The sequence below is a fragment of the Ochotona curzoniae genome, unplaced genomic scaffold (genome assembly GCF_017591425.1).
Source record: "Ochotona curzoniae isolate NIBS_2020 unplaced genomic scaffold, NIBS_Ocur_1.0 scaffold_3890, whole genome shotgun sequence".
Taxonomy (NCBI): domain Eukaryota; kingdom Metazoa; phylum Chordata; class Mammalia; order Lagomorpha; family Ochotonidae; genus Ochotona; species Ochotona curzoniae.
This window is the reverse complement of record NW_024467115.1, coordinates 42372485-42388559: the sequence shown is the minus strand read 5'-3', so window position 1 is coordinate 42388559 and position 16075 is coordinate 42372485. Positions and strand designations below refer to the sequence as shown.

General features: G+C 53.7%; 1 protein-coding gene across 1 annotated transcript in view; it reads left to right on the top strand.

Moving 5' to 3' along the window:
* Window positions 1-15319, top strand: part of WDR27 (WD repeat domain 27) — a 164907-nt gene extending 149588 nt beyond the window's left edge. The window contains exon 25 of the mRNA XM_040965372.1: window positions 15161-15319. Coding sequence (XP_040821306.1) covers window positions 15161-15319 — 159 coding nt within the window. The remainder of the gene's footprint in view (window positions 1-15160) is intronic.
* Window positions 15320-16075: the final 756 nt, after the last annotated feature.

The following is a 16075-nucleotide window of genomic DNA, read 5'->3' as shown; positions in this document are numbered from 1 at the left end:
TGATGGAGCCAGGGTGAACATTGGAGCTTGGGAGAACAGAGATGCTGGTTGGGCCCACATGGTTTTCAGTCCACCCCATTGGGGGAGCTTCATCAAAGGGCAGCCCCTGGGGACCAAAGGGGAAATGCTGGGCCTCATCTCTGGGCATGGTCTGTGTGTCCCTGGAGAGCTGTGGGGGTGTGACCCCTGTGTGAGTTGGGGCTGTTTCCTGCTCACATCATTACCTGCCTAGGACAGCTGAGGTTACTTTTTCAAGTTTAATCTGTGGATGATGGCATCTGGCATTAACGTTACATTTGAACTGTTACAGGCTAGTTATATTACTGAGTTTGCTTTTTCTGCCCAGTGAATTGACTGGAACCCAGGGCACTGGTGAGAGACCACCCAGGCCTGCTGAGGTCTTGGCCATACCTTCAGGTGGGCGGCACAAGCATTGCCCATCTATTTCCTGTTGGAGATCACCAATGGGGAACATCTTACCTGCAGGTTCCCACCCAACAAGGAGGGGTCAGGAAAGGCTTAAACCCCAAGACCCTTCCTCAAACCTTTGGTCTCTCTCCCCATCTCTCCTCTCAAGAGGCACCCCACCTCCTGACCTTCTCTCGGGTGGTGTTTCGCCTTCCCTCTTCTTTCCCCACGCACCTGGTCCCTTCACAAATAATCTTTTCTGTCTTCAGCTGGTCCCCAGCTTTTTAATTATGTATGAAGCTGAGGAAAGAACCCACCAGACTTTTCTGGTAGCACCTGGGTCTTGCTTGGATCACCTCACTGCACAGAAAGCCTGTCTTTGGCTCTTTTACCAATAGTTAAACTTGAAGACAAACATCCAGAATGATGTTATTGCCACTCTAAACAGGAGCTCAGCAGAATCCCAGAGCTGGGGTTGGCCAACGTCATGAGGGGTCAGACCCAGGCCCTGGGGAGCTGGCAGGATGGGAGCTGCTCTTGTTGCTTCTCTCAGGTGTTACGGTCTCAGCAGGACTGGGCCCCTGGACCTGCAGGTGCTTGAACCCTAACCTGTGGCTGATGCCCGTTCCATCACCATGTGTGGGAGTCCTTGCAGGAGGGCGGTATCAGCTGAGGGGACCCAGCTGCCCTTGATTCCCAAACGCATGGACCTGCTCCCTGTCCCCAACATTCTCCACATGGCAATCCAGCTGCCCTTGCTTTCTTTCTGTGGCCCCGCCATTCACTCTACCCCTTCCTTCCATGCTCCCCCATGGCAGCCCTCATCAGGGCCATGCCAGTGGGACTTCTTGGCCATGGACCCAGACTCTCCAGAGCTGTGAGCTGAGCAGACCTTGGCAGCATAGATCCGTTGGCCACTGGTCCATGCCTCCTGCATCCCAGCTGAAGAGGTCACCACTCAGGCATTATGTGTTGCTCTCTTGGGAGCACGAATGTGGTTTCCCCACACAGGCCCAAGGTAGGACTGGTGGTGCCCTTGGGTCCGTGTCCACACCTTGACCGTACCCATCTGTGTGCTCTATGTCTACACCCTGATCCTGCCCATCCATACCCAGATTCTGTCCATCTGTGTTTCCATGTGCATGACCCTGCCCCTGCCCATTTGTGTGCTCCGTGTCCACACCCTGCTCCTGCCCATCATCTGTGTTCTGTGTGTATGGCCCACATCTTGCCCATCTCGAGTGCCTTGTGTCCATATCCTGACCCTGTCTGTGTGCTCCGTGTGCATGGCCCTGACCTGCCTGTCCACGTGCCCGTGTCCACACCTTGACCCTGCCTGTCCTGAGTACTCCGTGTCCACACCCAGACACTGCCTCTCTGTGTTTCTGTGTCCACACCTTGACCCTGCCTGTCCATGTGTTCTGTGTCCACACCCTAGCCCTGCCCATCATCTGTGTTCTGTGTACATGGCCCTGATCCTGCCTGTCCTCAGTGTGTCCACACCCTGAGCCCGCACCTGTGTGTGCACCATGATCTGTGTGATCCATGTCAACATCTGACACTGCAGTTCCTTGGTGCTCCATGTGGTGACCCTGACCATGCCATGCTGAAGGGAAGATGGCTGGGGCACTGTAGTGATGGCAGGGAAAGCAGCTGCCAACCACAGAAAACTGCTTCAGGGTAGAGTCATGCCTCCCCTGAAGTAATCCCACCAATCCAAGCATATATTCCTACACAGGAAGTCATCCCTGCTCTAAGTACATGGTCCTCCCAAAGTCATCCCATCTGCCAAACAAGCTCCTCACAGGAAGTCCTCCCAGCTGTCCAAGCATGCTCTTCACAGGAAGTCCTCCCAGCTGTCCAAGCACGCTCCTCACAGGAAGTCCTCCCAGCTGTCCAAGCATGCTCTTCAAGGAAGTCCTCCCAGCTGTCCAAACATGCTCCTCAAGGCAAGTCCTCCCAGCTATCCAAGCATGCTCTTCACAGGAAGTCCTCCCAGCTGTCCAAGCATGCTCCTCAAGGCAAGTCCTCCCAGCTGTCCAAGCATGCTCCTCACAGGAAGTCCTCCCAGCTGTCTAAACACCTGCTTTTTCCTTGAAGTTGTCTCAGCTCTATAAGTACATGATGCTGACAGACGTCTCCAAAAGCTGAAATAAGTCAGAGGTGAAGGTGGAAATTGCTCTGTGATCACGGTAGTCTACTGGAGAGACTGAGGCAGAGAGGGCCCATGCAGTCCTTCCCTCTACAATGCCACCGTGGCTGGGGCTGGTCCAGGCCCAAACCAGGAGCCTCTAACTCTCTCACAAGTTTCTCCTGAGGTGGGCAGTGACTCTTCCCAGTGTGTGTGTTGGAGCAGGTCTTGACCTTGACTGTGGCTGTGAAATTGAAGGTGGGCCTCTTGCCTTAAGCCTCAATCACAGGCCAAACTTCCTTCTCCAGAGTGAGACTTAGATGCTACCCCCTCTCTGAGCAACTGGCAAAACAACCATGTGAATTGCAAAAAGGACTCAGCAAAGGCCAAGAGCCACCAACAGCCCAGAACTGCCCTTGGCCACAGGCCCCAGGTGTGGAGGCAGCACAGGGGGCCCAGTAGGTGGGGGCAGCGGGGGGGTTGCTGACAACTGGAGATCCTTGGCCTCAGGCCCTGAAGCATGGAGGCAGCACGGGGGCCCAGTGGGCAGGGAGCAGCAGGGGACTGCTGACAACCGAGACCCTTGGCCACAGGCCCCAGGTGTGGAGGCAGCACAGGGGGCCCAGTAGGTGGGTACAGCAGGTGGCTGCTGATAGCCGCAGACCCTTCTCCATCCAGTTTTGAGGCAGGTTGCCAAGGTGTGCACCCTCCTCCCCAACCTGGCAGAGCCCGGACTCTCAGAGTCTCAGACAGTATCCTTCCATTGCCTGTGGCCCAGGCTGACTCAGGGCACCCCACTTCTTCACTCATGCATTGAAATTGCCTCTGCTGCTTCGGCTCTGTTCCATGAGAGGGTGGATCAGGAGGACACTGGAGGCTGCCTTCGCGATGGAGGTTGGCACATGTTCCCTTCCACACCTTTGGCCACTGCAGCCTTGGGCATGCAGCAGACCAGTGTAAACTTCAGGGGTCGCCAGCATGGGGTAGTCACATCTAACACCTGAGTGTGAGACACACAGGGGCGTGCCAGGCGGGTGCAGCTGCAGCTCACCTGCCTGGGACCTTCTGGAAGGTTGCCGTGCCTCCTTGTCTGTCCCCAGCACCTGTGTGATGTGGCTGCCATCTGGAGGACTCTCCAGCTCCTGGGGGCCCTGAGCCGAGATCGCTGGGCAAAGTGCTTCATGGATTCATGGGGGTCCAGACAGGCAGCCTTCCCTTCTCGCTGCCTCGCTTGCCTTAACCTCAACGTTCAGATGACCCAATCATGACTCAGGCTGGCCCGGGGATGTTCTGATGCAGCTGTCTGGGTGGTTCCAGAAGCTTCCATCCCAGGGACCCTTCTTTCTGGAAGCCTCACTGACTTACCACGAATCACTCCTTTATTTCTTTCGTGTGGTGAAAACGTTGCTGCTAAGATCCACTGCCCTTCCTTTGGTTAAACGCACATCACCTGTGGATTTCTTTAAGACTGGTTCAGATTTACAGGGAGAAGGAGAGACAGAAAGCTCTTCCGTCCTCCGTATCACTCCCTAAATGGCCGCAACAGCTGGAGCTGAGCTAACCTGAAGCTAGGAGCCTCTCATGCGAGGGCAGGGGCCCATGTCTTTGAGCCATCCTCCACTGCTTTCCCAGGTCACAAGCAGAGAGCTGGATGGGAAGTTGAGCAGCTGGAACGAATACTGGCCTCCCTATGGGGTGCTGGCACTTGCAGGAGGAGGATTAGCCAATTGAGCCATCATGTTGGCCTCCTCACCCACCCCCTGGATTTCTAAAAAACTGTTGCCTATCTCAAAATCATGTGAAATTGCAGTACTATGAGCAATATGGAAACCACATCTCCTTCCATTCCGCTCTGCATTTGGACGTGGCAGATGGAATTTTGGTTGAGTCTGTGTCAGAATGTGAGACGTGGCCAAGACTAACCTCCTGCTACTGCTAAGGCCCTAATGACAAGCAGCTGCTGGGGAACCGAGGCCAGATTGGAGACAAACACGGTCGTCCTGTGGCGAGGTCTTGCCCCAGGCCCCAGAGCTGTTGGGAGCTCTGCCTCGGATGGGCCTGGGGTCTGAAGGCCTCTTTGTTCTCCCAAAGCAGCACTGGCTGCCTTCCCCTGCTGTGGTGAGCCAGGAGGACAGCAGGGAATGAATCTAGGGGTGCAGGGAACAGTGTGCACCAGCAGGGCCTCGGAGGACCAAGGAAACAAAGAATCAAAGTCAGTGAAAGTGGAACGTCTCCAAGCTGTGCCTTTCTGAGCAAGAAGATGAGCAGAAAGCAAGCATCCTGAGCAGCTCCCCTCCAGGTCGGCTCTTCTTGACTCTCAGGAGCAGCAGAGCTGAGAGTCCAGGCAGCTCAGCCACCCTCAGCACTGGGCAGGCTCTGAACAGTGCCCCGACCTGGAAGAAGGCACGGTGGGCAGGCTGGTGGGCACTCAGCCTCTGCGGCTACGGGACTTCCAGCTCCAGGGCCATGGCTGTCTGTGCCAGGGCTTCCAATTTCCATACATTGCTGTGGTTTTACTGTTTCTAAACTGTGTGTGGTCAAAAAACGCTATATGTGACATGCACACACCTGCAGTCACTGTGCACAGAGAGAATCTAAGAGGACCTTGTATCTTGCACCCTGTGAGATTGAGTTTAAGTTTCTCTCCTGAGTCTCCCGTTTATGATGGTTTTCTGGCATGGGCACCCAGGCAGCATTCCTGACCACGGTCTCACACACTCTGGACTAAGGCGGGAAAGACCTGCGGACTCTGCATTGGCACTGCAGATGAGAACTGGCCAGTCAGCCTCACACATGTGTGGTGCTTTCATACTTCTGTGAGTAGAAAGAGGCTCCTAGTTGGAGTTCCCAGCAAATTCAATTCTGTGCTTTTAAACCGAAACCTGAGTTCTCAATATGGGCTCCCCCGACCCAGCCCCACTAGAGGTTATGGAATGTGGGGAGAAGGGTCCCGGGGCTCCCAGCACAGCCCTCCCAACAGCTCTGGGGCAGCTCAAGGCTCTGTGGCTCTGTTGGCGTATTGGGATAGTCAGCGGTTCTCTGCTAAGCTGCTCTGGGTGATTCCTCTGAATACAGAGCAGCACCTGCCACCACTCAGCCAAGGCCAGGGCGCTCACAGCTGCAGGTGCGTCCCAGGCTTTGCAAACAGCTTCTCAGCCATGTCATCAGTAGGCTCTGCCTTGTAAATCTGTGGTTCCCATCCACTTTGGGATAAAATTAGATCTCGGCTGGGCTCTTGGTATCCACGCGGAGTAATGATGCTGGGCCTCGGTCCCAGCCCCGTGCTGAGCCACATCCTGGGCTCTAGATGTGTGTGGGCCTGAGTGCCAGCCCAGGAGAGGCTCTGGGCCACAGATGCCCTGTTTCGGTGTCATCCTGAGCTGAGGCTGGGGGCTTTGGCTGCATGGCCGTGTGGGCCAAATCCTGCCCCCACTTTCTATCCAGTGCAGACTGCAGAAGTTAGCAGGGGTCCGCTTTGCCTCTCCCTTGAAGTTGCTGGGAAGAATAAGGGAAGATGTATGAGGCAAGGCTTCCCCTGAGCCCCTCAGCTGGCAGGGCTGTTCCACCAGCAGTGCCACAGCAGGTGCTCAGACCTTGCCTGCCCCCACTGTGCCCTGCTGGCCCCAGGGGTCGCCATGCCCACATTGACAGGATGCAAAGGACCCTTGGAGTGCAGAGCACCTTGCCTGGTGTTAGGATCTGCACAGGTGACTTGCACCTCTGGTTTAGTTATTTCCTAATTATTTAAAGGTTCCCTTACTGGTGTGAAAGGCAGTGTCACAGAAGGAGAGAGGCAGTGAGGGAGAAATCTTCCATCTGCTGCTTCGCTCCCCAAATACCAAAACAGACAGGGCTGGGCCAGACTGAAGCCAGGGACCAAGAGCTCCACCCGGCTCTGTGTGGGTAGCAGGGGCTCAAGTGCTTGAGCGCTCATCTGACACTCTCTAGGTGCCTCTGCAGGAAGCTGGCACTTAGCTCAGGCCCTCCTGGTTGCTCGGTGTGCTGGCTTTGGCGATGGTGGTCCCTTGGTGATGCACTTCCTTGTTTGCTGGAATGTCCAGTCTTAGGGTCGGGCATGTCTCCAGGCAGCCCTGCTTCCTCTTGGTGGTCCTGAGAGGGTTTTTGAGCCAGCATTGCAGCTGGCTGAGCTGTCTGCTACTGGAATCTTGCAGCTGTCAGATGCGTGTGCCCAGTGACAGTGCACACACTGCCCCTTGCCTGAGTGTGGCCAGGCCTGCGCGTGGGCACCCACTGGGGCCATGCTGAGCACAGCAGGTGCCCACACACTGCCCCTTGCCAGGCCTGTGCGTGGGCACCCACTGGAGCCATGCTGAGCACAGCAGGTGCCCACACACTGCCCCTTGCCAGGCCTGTGCGTGGGCACCCACTGGGGCCATGCTGAGCACAGCAGATACCCATTCGGCTGCTGCTTGTGTCTTTCTTTCTGTTATTGTGCTATTGAGTTTTGCAAATCTATGCTGTTGTCTTCTCTAACAACTGGAAGAGGTTAAATTTGTCTAAAAGTGATGTTTTTGATGGACATTTTAGCTTTGTTTATATTGTTTGAATTTTCTTAATGTATATTATTTCAGCATTCTTTCATTTACATGGTGGTTTCCACTGTAGTGATGTAATGTATTTGCTTGGATGTGTCCACTGAGGCACCGACTCTTCAAATGGGAGCTGTCTCTCTTGTTAGTTTTGCCCCCTGCCCCTGAGCTGGACGTCCAGTTGTGACCTGAGTGTGCATCTCCTCCCTCCAGGCCTTGGGACCCAGAATGGCTGGCCTGGAGGGGGCCACTGCGTATATGACCATGATGGCTGGCCGTGAGGCGGGTCACTGGCATGGGAAATAGAGAGCAAAGATAGACACGTGATCCTGTAGGAACTTGGAAACTGGGGAAGGAGCTGTGCAGGGGAATGCATTGAGCTGTGGGGAGTGGGTAGAGCAGGGCCAGGCTGGCGTTTCAGAAGATGCCCCGTGCTGGGGCTGACCAAGGTGGGCCTGGGTGCAGAAGCACGAGATGGACAAGGTCCCAGCCATGTGTGTGAGGGACCTGAGCCTTCTGACTGGTTAATTAGAGAACTTTCCTGTCTGTTGCTTCACTGCCCAGATGTTCAGAATGGCCACAGGACTGGGCCAGGCTGCGGTCAGAACCAGGAACTCCATCCGGGTCTCCTGCATCTCATGTTGCTCTTGGACTCCATCACATGGCCCAATGCTTGTTGCCTCCTGGGATCTGCATCTGCAGGAAGCTGGAGTGGAACTGGAACTTGGTTCCCACAGCGCCAAGAGAAAACTCACTTCTGTTCAGCCAGCTCCTTGGAGGAAGGCATGCTGATACAGATTAGTCTGCAAGTGAATGTGGAGCACTGAGAGTGTATTCCATGGGGGTGGGAATCGTGGTGCGCACCGGGTCAGGCTGACCTTCAGGCAGAGGTCAGCAGTCCTGTCCAGCACCCAAACCAGCCGGTGGCCGCTTCTTGCGCAGCGGAGCCTCTGCAGAATCCTTCTCTGAGCGGGCCACCACAGTTGGGAGCACACAGCATTGCCTCCCCGAGGAGCAGATGCTGCAAAGTGCTTGGCCGCACAGAGCAGAGGGCCCGGGACACCAGCCCACTGGGGCTTTCTGAGCGGACAAACAGTGGTTACGTAGAAGTGAACACACGCTTTGCATCTCTTACCACAAGTTCAGGTCAGTGTCATGATTCCGTCCCTGTCTCTAACAACATACATAAGCATCTTTCCCTGCAGTCCACAGCCTCTGAGTCTCAGTTCAAGGCCATTAGGGTCATGAGAAGCTTTGCCAGTCTGATGGCAATGTGGGCGTGGGAATGGAGGGGACACTGCCTGGGACTAGTCTGTGAACGCTGCCTCAACATCGTGACATAAGCAGGACACAGCAGGCCATGGTGGCCATGGACCCTGCGGGGCTTGAGTGTGGCCTGAAGGTCATCAGAAACCGTGGGAGGATGAGGGAAAGTCCTGACAGAGGATAGGTCTTAAAACGAAGGAAAGCAAGTTTGGCCACAACACCCATGGGGCCATGGTACCCACAGTGCCATGACATCCACAGGGCCCTGATGCCCACAGGGCCATGACACTCACAGGGCTACAACACCCACAGCACCAGGACGTCCACAGTGCCATGGAATCCACAGTGCCAGATTCCCCTAAGCCCTGTCCTTAGAGAAAGGCATGGATAGAGCTGGAGAAAGAGCTGACTAGGGAAAAGCAAGCAGAAACTCTAGAAGATTCCCTGGAGTCGTGTCTTCTGTGCAGAGAGCAAGTGGGCTGAGATGGCTTTAGAGGCAGGGGCCGGGAGGCACACACCACAGGCGTGACCTTGCTGCTTTACATAAGCACTGACTCCTGACGACCCACCGCACGACTCCCTCTAATGATCTTTTTCTATGTTTGATAGTATTCTATGCTATGGAGTGGCCAGAATATCCTAATTGAAGAGAAGATTCCAAACAGTTTAGGGGATTCATTCCACATGATGTGTATCTTCAAAACCAACATTCCGGGCCCCAGTGCAGAAGATCCAAATAAGATTGGGAGCACATGCTGGTTTTTCTTTTATCACAACTTAGGCAACGATTTCTTTTTTGTTTTGAACATTTGGAGATTGGATAACATACTATTGTCCCTAGAGTAAATCTAGAGCCCTTCTTTCATGTCACTTAAGAATTTTGGGTGAACACCACTGCATGTGTTTTTGTGACACAACAATCCTTTATTATACTCAGAGGAATTGTATATTGCTAGAATTCCTTGGTTAATGCCAAGGATTGTGTTTGTAATTCCTTTCATATCATAAGTTTATGTTTATAAGACGATGCTTTGTGCAGACCGTGAGCTGGTCTCAGCAACATGTGTTTCCACACATGTGAGTCATCACAGCTTGTCACCCACCTCTCTGCCAACTCCTTCAGACTCCAAGGGGAACCCTTGGTGGCCAGGGCCCCTGTCGACCTTGTTGGGTCACAGCGTTGGGCTCATCCTACTGAACAGAGATGCTCTGGTCTCTGCAGAATGCCAGCCCCAGAGGCAGTCTCTTGTCAACAGCTCACCCTTCAGCACAGGGAGGCGGTCATCTTGTTGCCATGGGCTATGGGCAGTGCCATGCTGTGGTCAGCAGGGCCCTGGCAAACTTTTGAGAACCTACTCAGGAGTCTGCTATCTCTCCCTATAGAAGAAGTGCTGTGCCAGCCACTTTCCCTGTCCCACTCAGCTGGCGCCTCTCTGAGGCCACCATGCCAGGCCCAGTACTGCCCCACAGAGTGTATCTTGTTAGGAGGTACAGGGTGGGTGGTTTTAACTTTGGATTTGTGACAAGCTGCATACACATCTGCCATGTATGTGGGCTGGAACCAGATATAAAGACAAATGCTCATGAGACACCCACACACGCAGTAGCTGTGGGCACCCAGAGCCAGGGCGCTGACTGTGCTCTGCTGCTAATGTGGAGCTTTCTGTCTGTGTGGCTCTAAGAGTGGGTGTCTGAGCCAAGGACCACCCACACTTGGCATCCTTCCCATCTCAATCGGTGGATTTGGTATTAATTATAAGCAAAGCAACCATTTGTTACCATTTGGACTTGAGCGTAGTTTGAACTCACACAAATGTGTTTCTGTCTATAAGGCTGAGTCACTCACACACTGATGTTTATATGCACTGCACAGTGGTGATCAATAGCACAGATTCTGGTCCCAAATCGCAGGCTTTGAATCCCAGCTGTGACTCCTGCTGCTTGTGTGACTCAGTAACTTAGCTCATTGCTCTGCTCTGGTTTTCCCATATGTAAAGTAGAGAAAATTATTGCACCCCCCCCCCTGCCCCGCCGACTGACCACATCATTGTCATGGCACAGGACATGAGGACCACTTCAGGTCTGTCAGCAGGAAGGCAGACTGGAAGTGCAGGTGGGACTGGAGCCAGTCCAGCTCGGACTGCGAGTGTCCCAAGCGGCAACTTTCCTGCTTATTGCAGTGGCTGCTCCTCCCTGTTTTTATTGTTGTGGAAATGGAAACTCACATGCAATTAACAGCACTGAAATGAAGACTACAGTAGCTTTCATACACACACGTTGCTGTGCCAACCATCACCATAGTCTGGTGCCAATGTTTCCTCCAGCCCAGAAGAAAACCCCAAACCCAGTGACTCTCAGTCCTCTGCCCCCAGGCCCCGACAGCCACCCTGACTTGTCTCGTGACCAGAGCCATGTATACAGCAGGTGGCATCCTGGGTCTGTCTTCTTCACTCAGCCTACTGTGTTTAGGGTGTGTCTGTGCTCCAGCAGGTGTCAGGACCGAACTTGTTTTGATAGCTGAATGACATCCCAGTGTATAGATAATGCACAGCTTGTCCACTTGTCTGTCATCTTTGGATGGCTCTGATGAACACAGCTCAGGAACTGAGGGTCCATGATTCTTTGACCTCGAGCACTTTTGAAGAACTAGCAGAGACTTGGTGTTTGGGGCTGATTGCACGTCATTGGGAGTCAGTGGTGAGCGACAGTCCTGGCGTCCTTGAGTGCCACTTGGTCTCCTCTGGGGGACTGCGGAGAATGTGTGCAGTGGGGTGTTTTACAAGCAGTCACAGTGTAAACACTCCCCTGTGAGTCCTTCATCTAGTGCCAGAGAAGTTCCCTGTGCCCATGGCGTCTGTCTGGCCATAAGCTGTGTGTGCAAACACAACCGAATTACAGCGCACACAACCTGAATGGTCAGATGTAGCAAGCATTTAAAACACTTTGTCAGTGGAGGTTTCTGAAAATCACAGAATGAAAAACACACAAAAAAGACACAGGAGTCATCCTCATGCCATTTACAGAAGATGTCGAGAGATGGGCTTGTACAGGGTTCAACAGGTCAATTGTCCATCTGAGATGCAGGAATCCCACGTGGGCACCAGTTCATTTCTTGGCTGCCCCAGTTTTGGTCAAGGGGAATGACAGAGGACGGCTGAAAACCTTGGGACCCTGCACCCCATGGGAGACCCAGAAGCAGGTCCTGGTTCCTAGCTTTGGAAGTGGCTCAGCTTTGGCTATTGTGACCACTTGGGGCATGAACAAGTGGATGGATGGAAGATCTTTCTGTGCCGGAGTCCAGCTCCAGCTGAGTTCAGAACTCGAGAAGGGTGCGTGGATGAGGCGTAAAGAGGAATGAAATGGATCACTACAATTCCATGATCATTGTGGACAACGCATGAAAGCTGTCCGCTTTATTTATACAGAGCCAGTCAAACGCTGGCTCAGACTCTTTACGTCATGGTCAAGTGGGTGTTTCTAAGGACAATTCTGCCCTTTGTTTCACCTAAGGCAGGATGTTATCCATCCTGGCACCATGGTTAGGAAGTTCTCAATAGATGGTGCATATCAATCAGTAACACATTCCTACTACAATCCTCATTCTACAGCTTAGTCTTGAATCAGTTCAGGGAGGAAGTGCATCACAGAAGGCAGGACCTAAAGATCAAGGAAAGAGGGAAAGAAAAGATTTCCACTACACCTGGGGACAGAGCACCCTTGATTAGCATAGGATCAATGGGGACAGCAATAATAAAAGGCCCTTTTGCTAAAAGGGTATCAGCAACATCAACTTCCAAGCTCACATTGATAAAACATTAACTCCGCAGAGGCAGACAATGCCTAAATAGATTACAGAATTCTCAGTGGGGTTGTCCGGTGTCCATGCAAAGGGAGGTGGAGCCGCATTCAGGTGGTCGTAGAGACATCCGGGTCCTGTCAAACAGCGGGAAGTTCCTTGCAGCCCTGCCTGCAATGGAACGATACTCTTCACACCTTCCTGTCTTCCACACCCATCACACGGACCCCAGCATTTCTGTCTTGTTTTCTCTCCATATATCTGTCTTTCTAATAAAAATAAATAAATATAACCTAAAAAGAAAATGCCAGGAGGTTGAGCAGAACCCCCACTCCCACCCCCTGTAATGCACATGAACAGCCTCTTCCAAGGTCATGGTACAGACGTCTGCTTTCCTCATTTTTGTTCATGCTAGAGACTTGAGGTTTGTGGAAGTATTTCCTCTTGGTTCCTGGGTTCGTAGTTGTGGCTATAAATGAAAATGGTTAATTATATGTTGAATGCCTTAGCAGGGTGTGGTTGTTACTGCATCCATTTGGTCGTTTAGCATCCATTTTAGCAAGCACTGATTAGTCGACACAGGTTAGACCCTGGTAAAGCAGAAGGTTGCGGGTTACCTGTCCCTGACTTGGAGGTCACAGTACCTCCCTGCATCTTCCCTCCCTTCCTGTGAGTATGTATGGCTGAACTTGTAAACATGTCACAGAATCACACAGAACAAAAGGTCAGCTTGGAGAATGCGCCAGCCCATCAGCTCCAGAAGAGAGGGCCGTGTCTTTCCCAGTGTGTAATGCTATTGTCTTGATTAAGTTTTACAGATGACCTGTTAGGGGTCACAGCTACTTGCTCCTGAAAGAGAAACTTGTTGGCTGAGAAGCTAAATGTGATCAGCACAGTTGGTTAGAAGCCTTGTCCATCTCCTCGTGAGAAGTGGGTGCATCCCGTGTTCAGTTTACACGTGTCCTCTGGTGATGTTGGAGCATGTTTTAGTCCCTTGACTTGTTATAAACCCAAGGTGCCTGGAGGTGGCTGGAGTCTGCCGTGAAGTCTGTAGCTCCGCATTCTGCAAGCACACATTGCATACGTGCTCAGAGACCCAAGGCAGTGGCTTGAATTGTTGAGTTACAGTTGGCCTGTTTGATAGAGATCCAGGGTCATGCGCGTGTCTTGGGTTGCAGTGGCCACCCATGATGACACCCAAAATTGCCATCTGTGCCTGACTTCACAGCAGAGATAAGCTGAGTAGGCAACCTTCTCTTTGCATGTGGACAGGGAATGGGACCAGGTGGGATGTGTCCCTCTCTGTGTTGTCGATGCCATGGTGCTGGAGCACGTCATGAACTAAGAGTGGGGAGGTGACGGTCAGATGGGACCTCCAAGACTGCTGCCCAGTGTCCAAGTCTTTCAGCCCAAGGTGCCTTCTTGCATGTGTCTGAGTTGGGCTCAGGGTCAACATTAGCTTTTGCATCTGACAGGTCGTACGAGTGCTGGCGGTGGTGTGTCATCCTGAGTGAGCAGGGCCCCTTGCTCTGGGTTATTAACTGCAGGTTATAATACCCATTGCCATGGCCATGATGCCCACTCTCAGAGGACAGAGTGCACTGCCATGACCTAGTCACTCATACCAGCTATACTCATTCCACTCCAAGTGGAACCCCACCCATGGGTCATTGGTTGCTGCCCACATGTTTACCAGTTTTCCCAGTGCCAGCGTACACATTTGCTTTCACGCGTGGACCATGTGTCTGCACAGTTGTCTGCTCCATCCAGGGCTCAATAACAAAACCTTGGAGGGATTTAGCAATTGCACACCCAGAAGACTTTGCTCAGGAGAGTAAGGGAATGCGATATGAGTGGGAAGAAGTGGACTCGTACCACACACACATTTCACTCTGGGCACTCAGGGTAGTTGTGAGTGAAGCTTGGGGTTGGAGGAGGCACAACGTCCCCTGGGTAGCACAAGCTACTCCCTGGGTTTTGCGTGTTTCCCGACTCTGCTTTTGTCTACCTTTTCACTGCTGGTCAGGCCCCGGGAGGCATCTATGATGTGCCTCGCACTCAGGGACTGTGCTTGGCAGGGAGCCCATCCCCTCCCTCAGGCTGCATACCATCATCTGCTCTGGTGACCTGGCAAAGCCCGGTGGGAGGAGGGCAGGGCCGTCCTTGCTTCCGTGTGAGTGCTGCACTCAGCCAGCTCACACTCTGCTTTCTCATTCACCAGAGGGACATGCCTCCTTCCTGGATTTCTGTGGCATTCAGTAGGGCAGGCCAGGTAAGTGGGTACCATCGGTGTGCTTTCTCTGCCCAGCCTCCCCGACCCCTTGCAAGGCAGCAGGGTCTGTGCTTGCCACTCAGACTGTCTTGGCTCTAGCACTAGCACCAGAGAAGTCAAAGGGAATGACAAAAGCCAATGACCACTCCCGGTCAGTCCACCCCTGGGACAGTGGTCTCACATCTTGTGACATTGTCCTTTTCCTGCCCACAGCCTTGCTCAGTGTTACAAAATCTTCGGATGCTCTCAATATCTGCCTGCGGGTTTGTGCCAGCCTGTGTTTGTTTGTTCCTGCATACTCCAGCCGTCGCTAGGAGCTGGATCCCATCACCACTGAAATCTGCACATGTGCCTCGTTGCAAACTCATATCTGACCTTGCTTTTCTGTGTGAGACAGTAACAGCCAGTGAGCTTCATTCTCCTGACACTCACAGAAGGGCAGTCCTGATGACCGCCAGGCAGGAGCAGGGCATCCGTGCCAGTGTGCTCCACTCTCCTGACACTCACAGGGCAGTCCTGATGACCGCCAGGCAGGAGCAGGGCATCCGTGCCAGTGTGCTCCACTCTCCTGACACTCACAGGGCAGTCCTGATGATCGCTGGGGCGGATGTGGGGGGTGGGTATCCCGTGAGAAGTCTTGGGCAACTAAATCTGACTCACTTCAGTGTCCTGATGAGGCAGCAGCCACACCCGCCACGTGCCACCCACGACCTCCTGGTTTGCCTTTTCTCCCCCAGGCTGTGAGGCAGCAGCTGGTCAGCGTGCTGATGAAAGCTGAAGCCGGAGTTGACAGCGAAAGCATAAAATGCATCCTTCCTTCCTCCTGTGCCTCAGTCTTCCTGCACGCCATGTGGGAGGAGCTCAGCCTGTGGCATGGGGCCCTGAGCGCTCTGTGAGCGGGGCAGGCTGCAGGTGCCAGCGTCTCATCTATGGTCTTTCCTGTGACCCGTGGCAAAGGACAAACATGGGGGTGGCCGGGGACAGTGCATCTCCCAGAGCAGCCACACAGCCCACTGGGCCCGGAAGCTGTCACCTTAGAGTCAGCCTCATCCCAGAATCCCAGTGCCAGTGTTTGCCACCCTTAACCCTAGGGTTGCCTATGACCATGATCACCCTCTGGTCTCCACGAGGACACATCACCCTGCCCCCATGTCTCCCTGCAGATGCAGCAGGGACATGGTGCCAAGCCTGTCTTGGGGTCCTTCCTGCTCTGTCCCACCTCGTCGAGAGCTGGCCGGGCACTGTATTTCTTCCTTGTCCATGTGCGAGAGTTCTAGGAAAGGAGGTTGTGACAGCAGATATGCAGCATCCGTCAGCAGGTAGCACTTGCCCTGGTCAATGAGGAGGCTCCGGAGGGAGGACTCAGGTGGTCCAGAGGGTCGGGGAAGCCGCACTGCTGGCCTGCTTTCCCAGCCACTGTCCCCATATTGCCAAAGGTGGAAGAGCCGTGCCAGAAGCCAGCAGCAGTCTTGCCCTTGCCCCGCCTGGCTCAGCTCCTCCAGCTTTCCTCAGGGGTTTGGTCACTTGGCTGCTCTAGTGGTTGGATGGCAGCAAGCAGCCGAGCTGACTTCAGGCCCTGGGGCATCTGAGGGAGCTGGCCGGGCATACCGATCTGGAGAGTGCTTGGCCGCTGGGAGCCTCGTTCCTGCTGC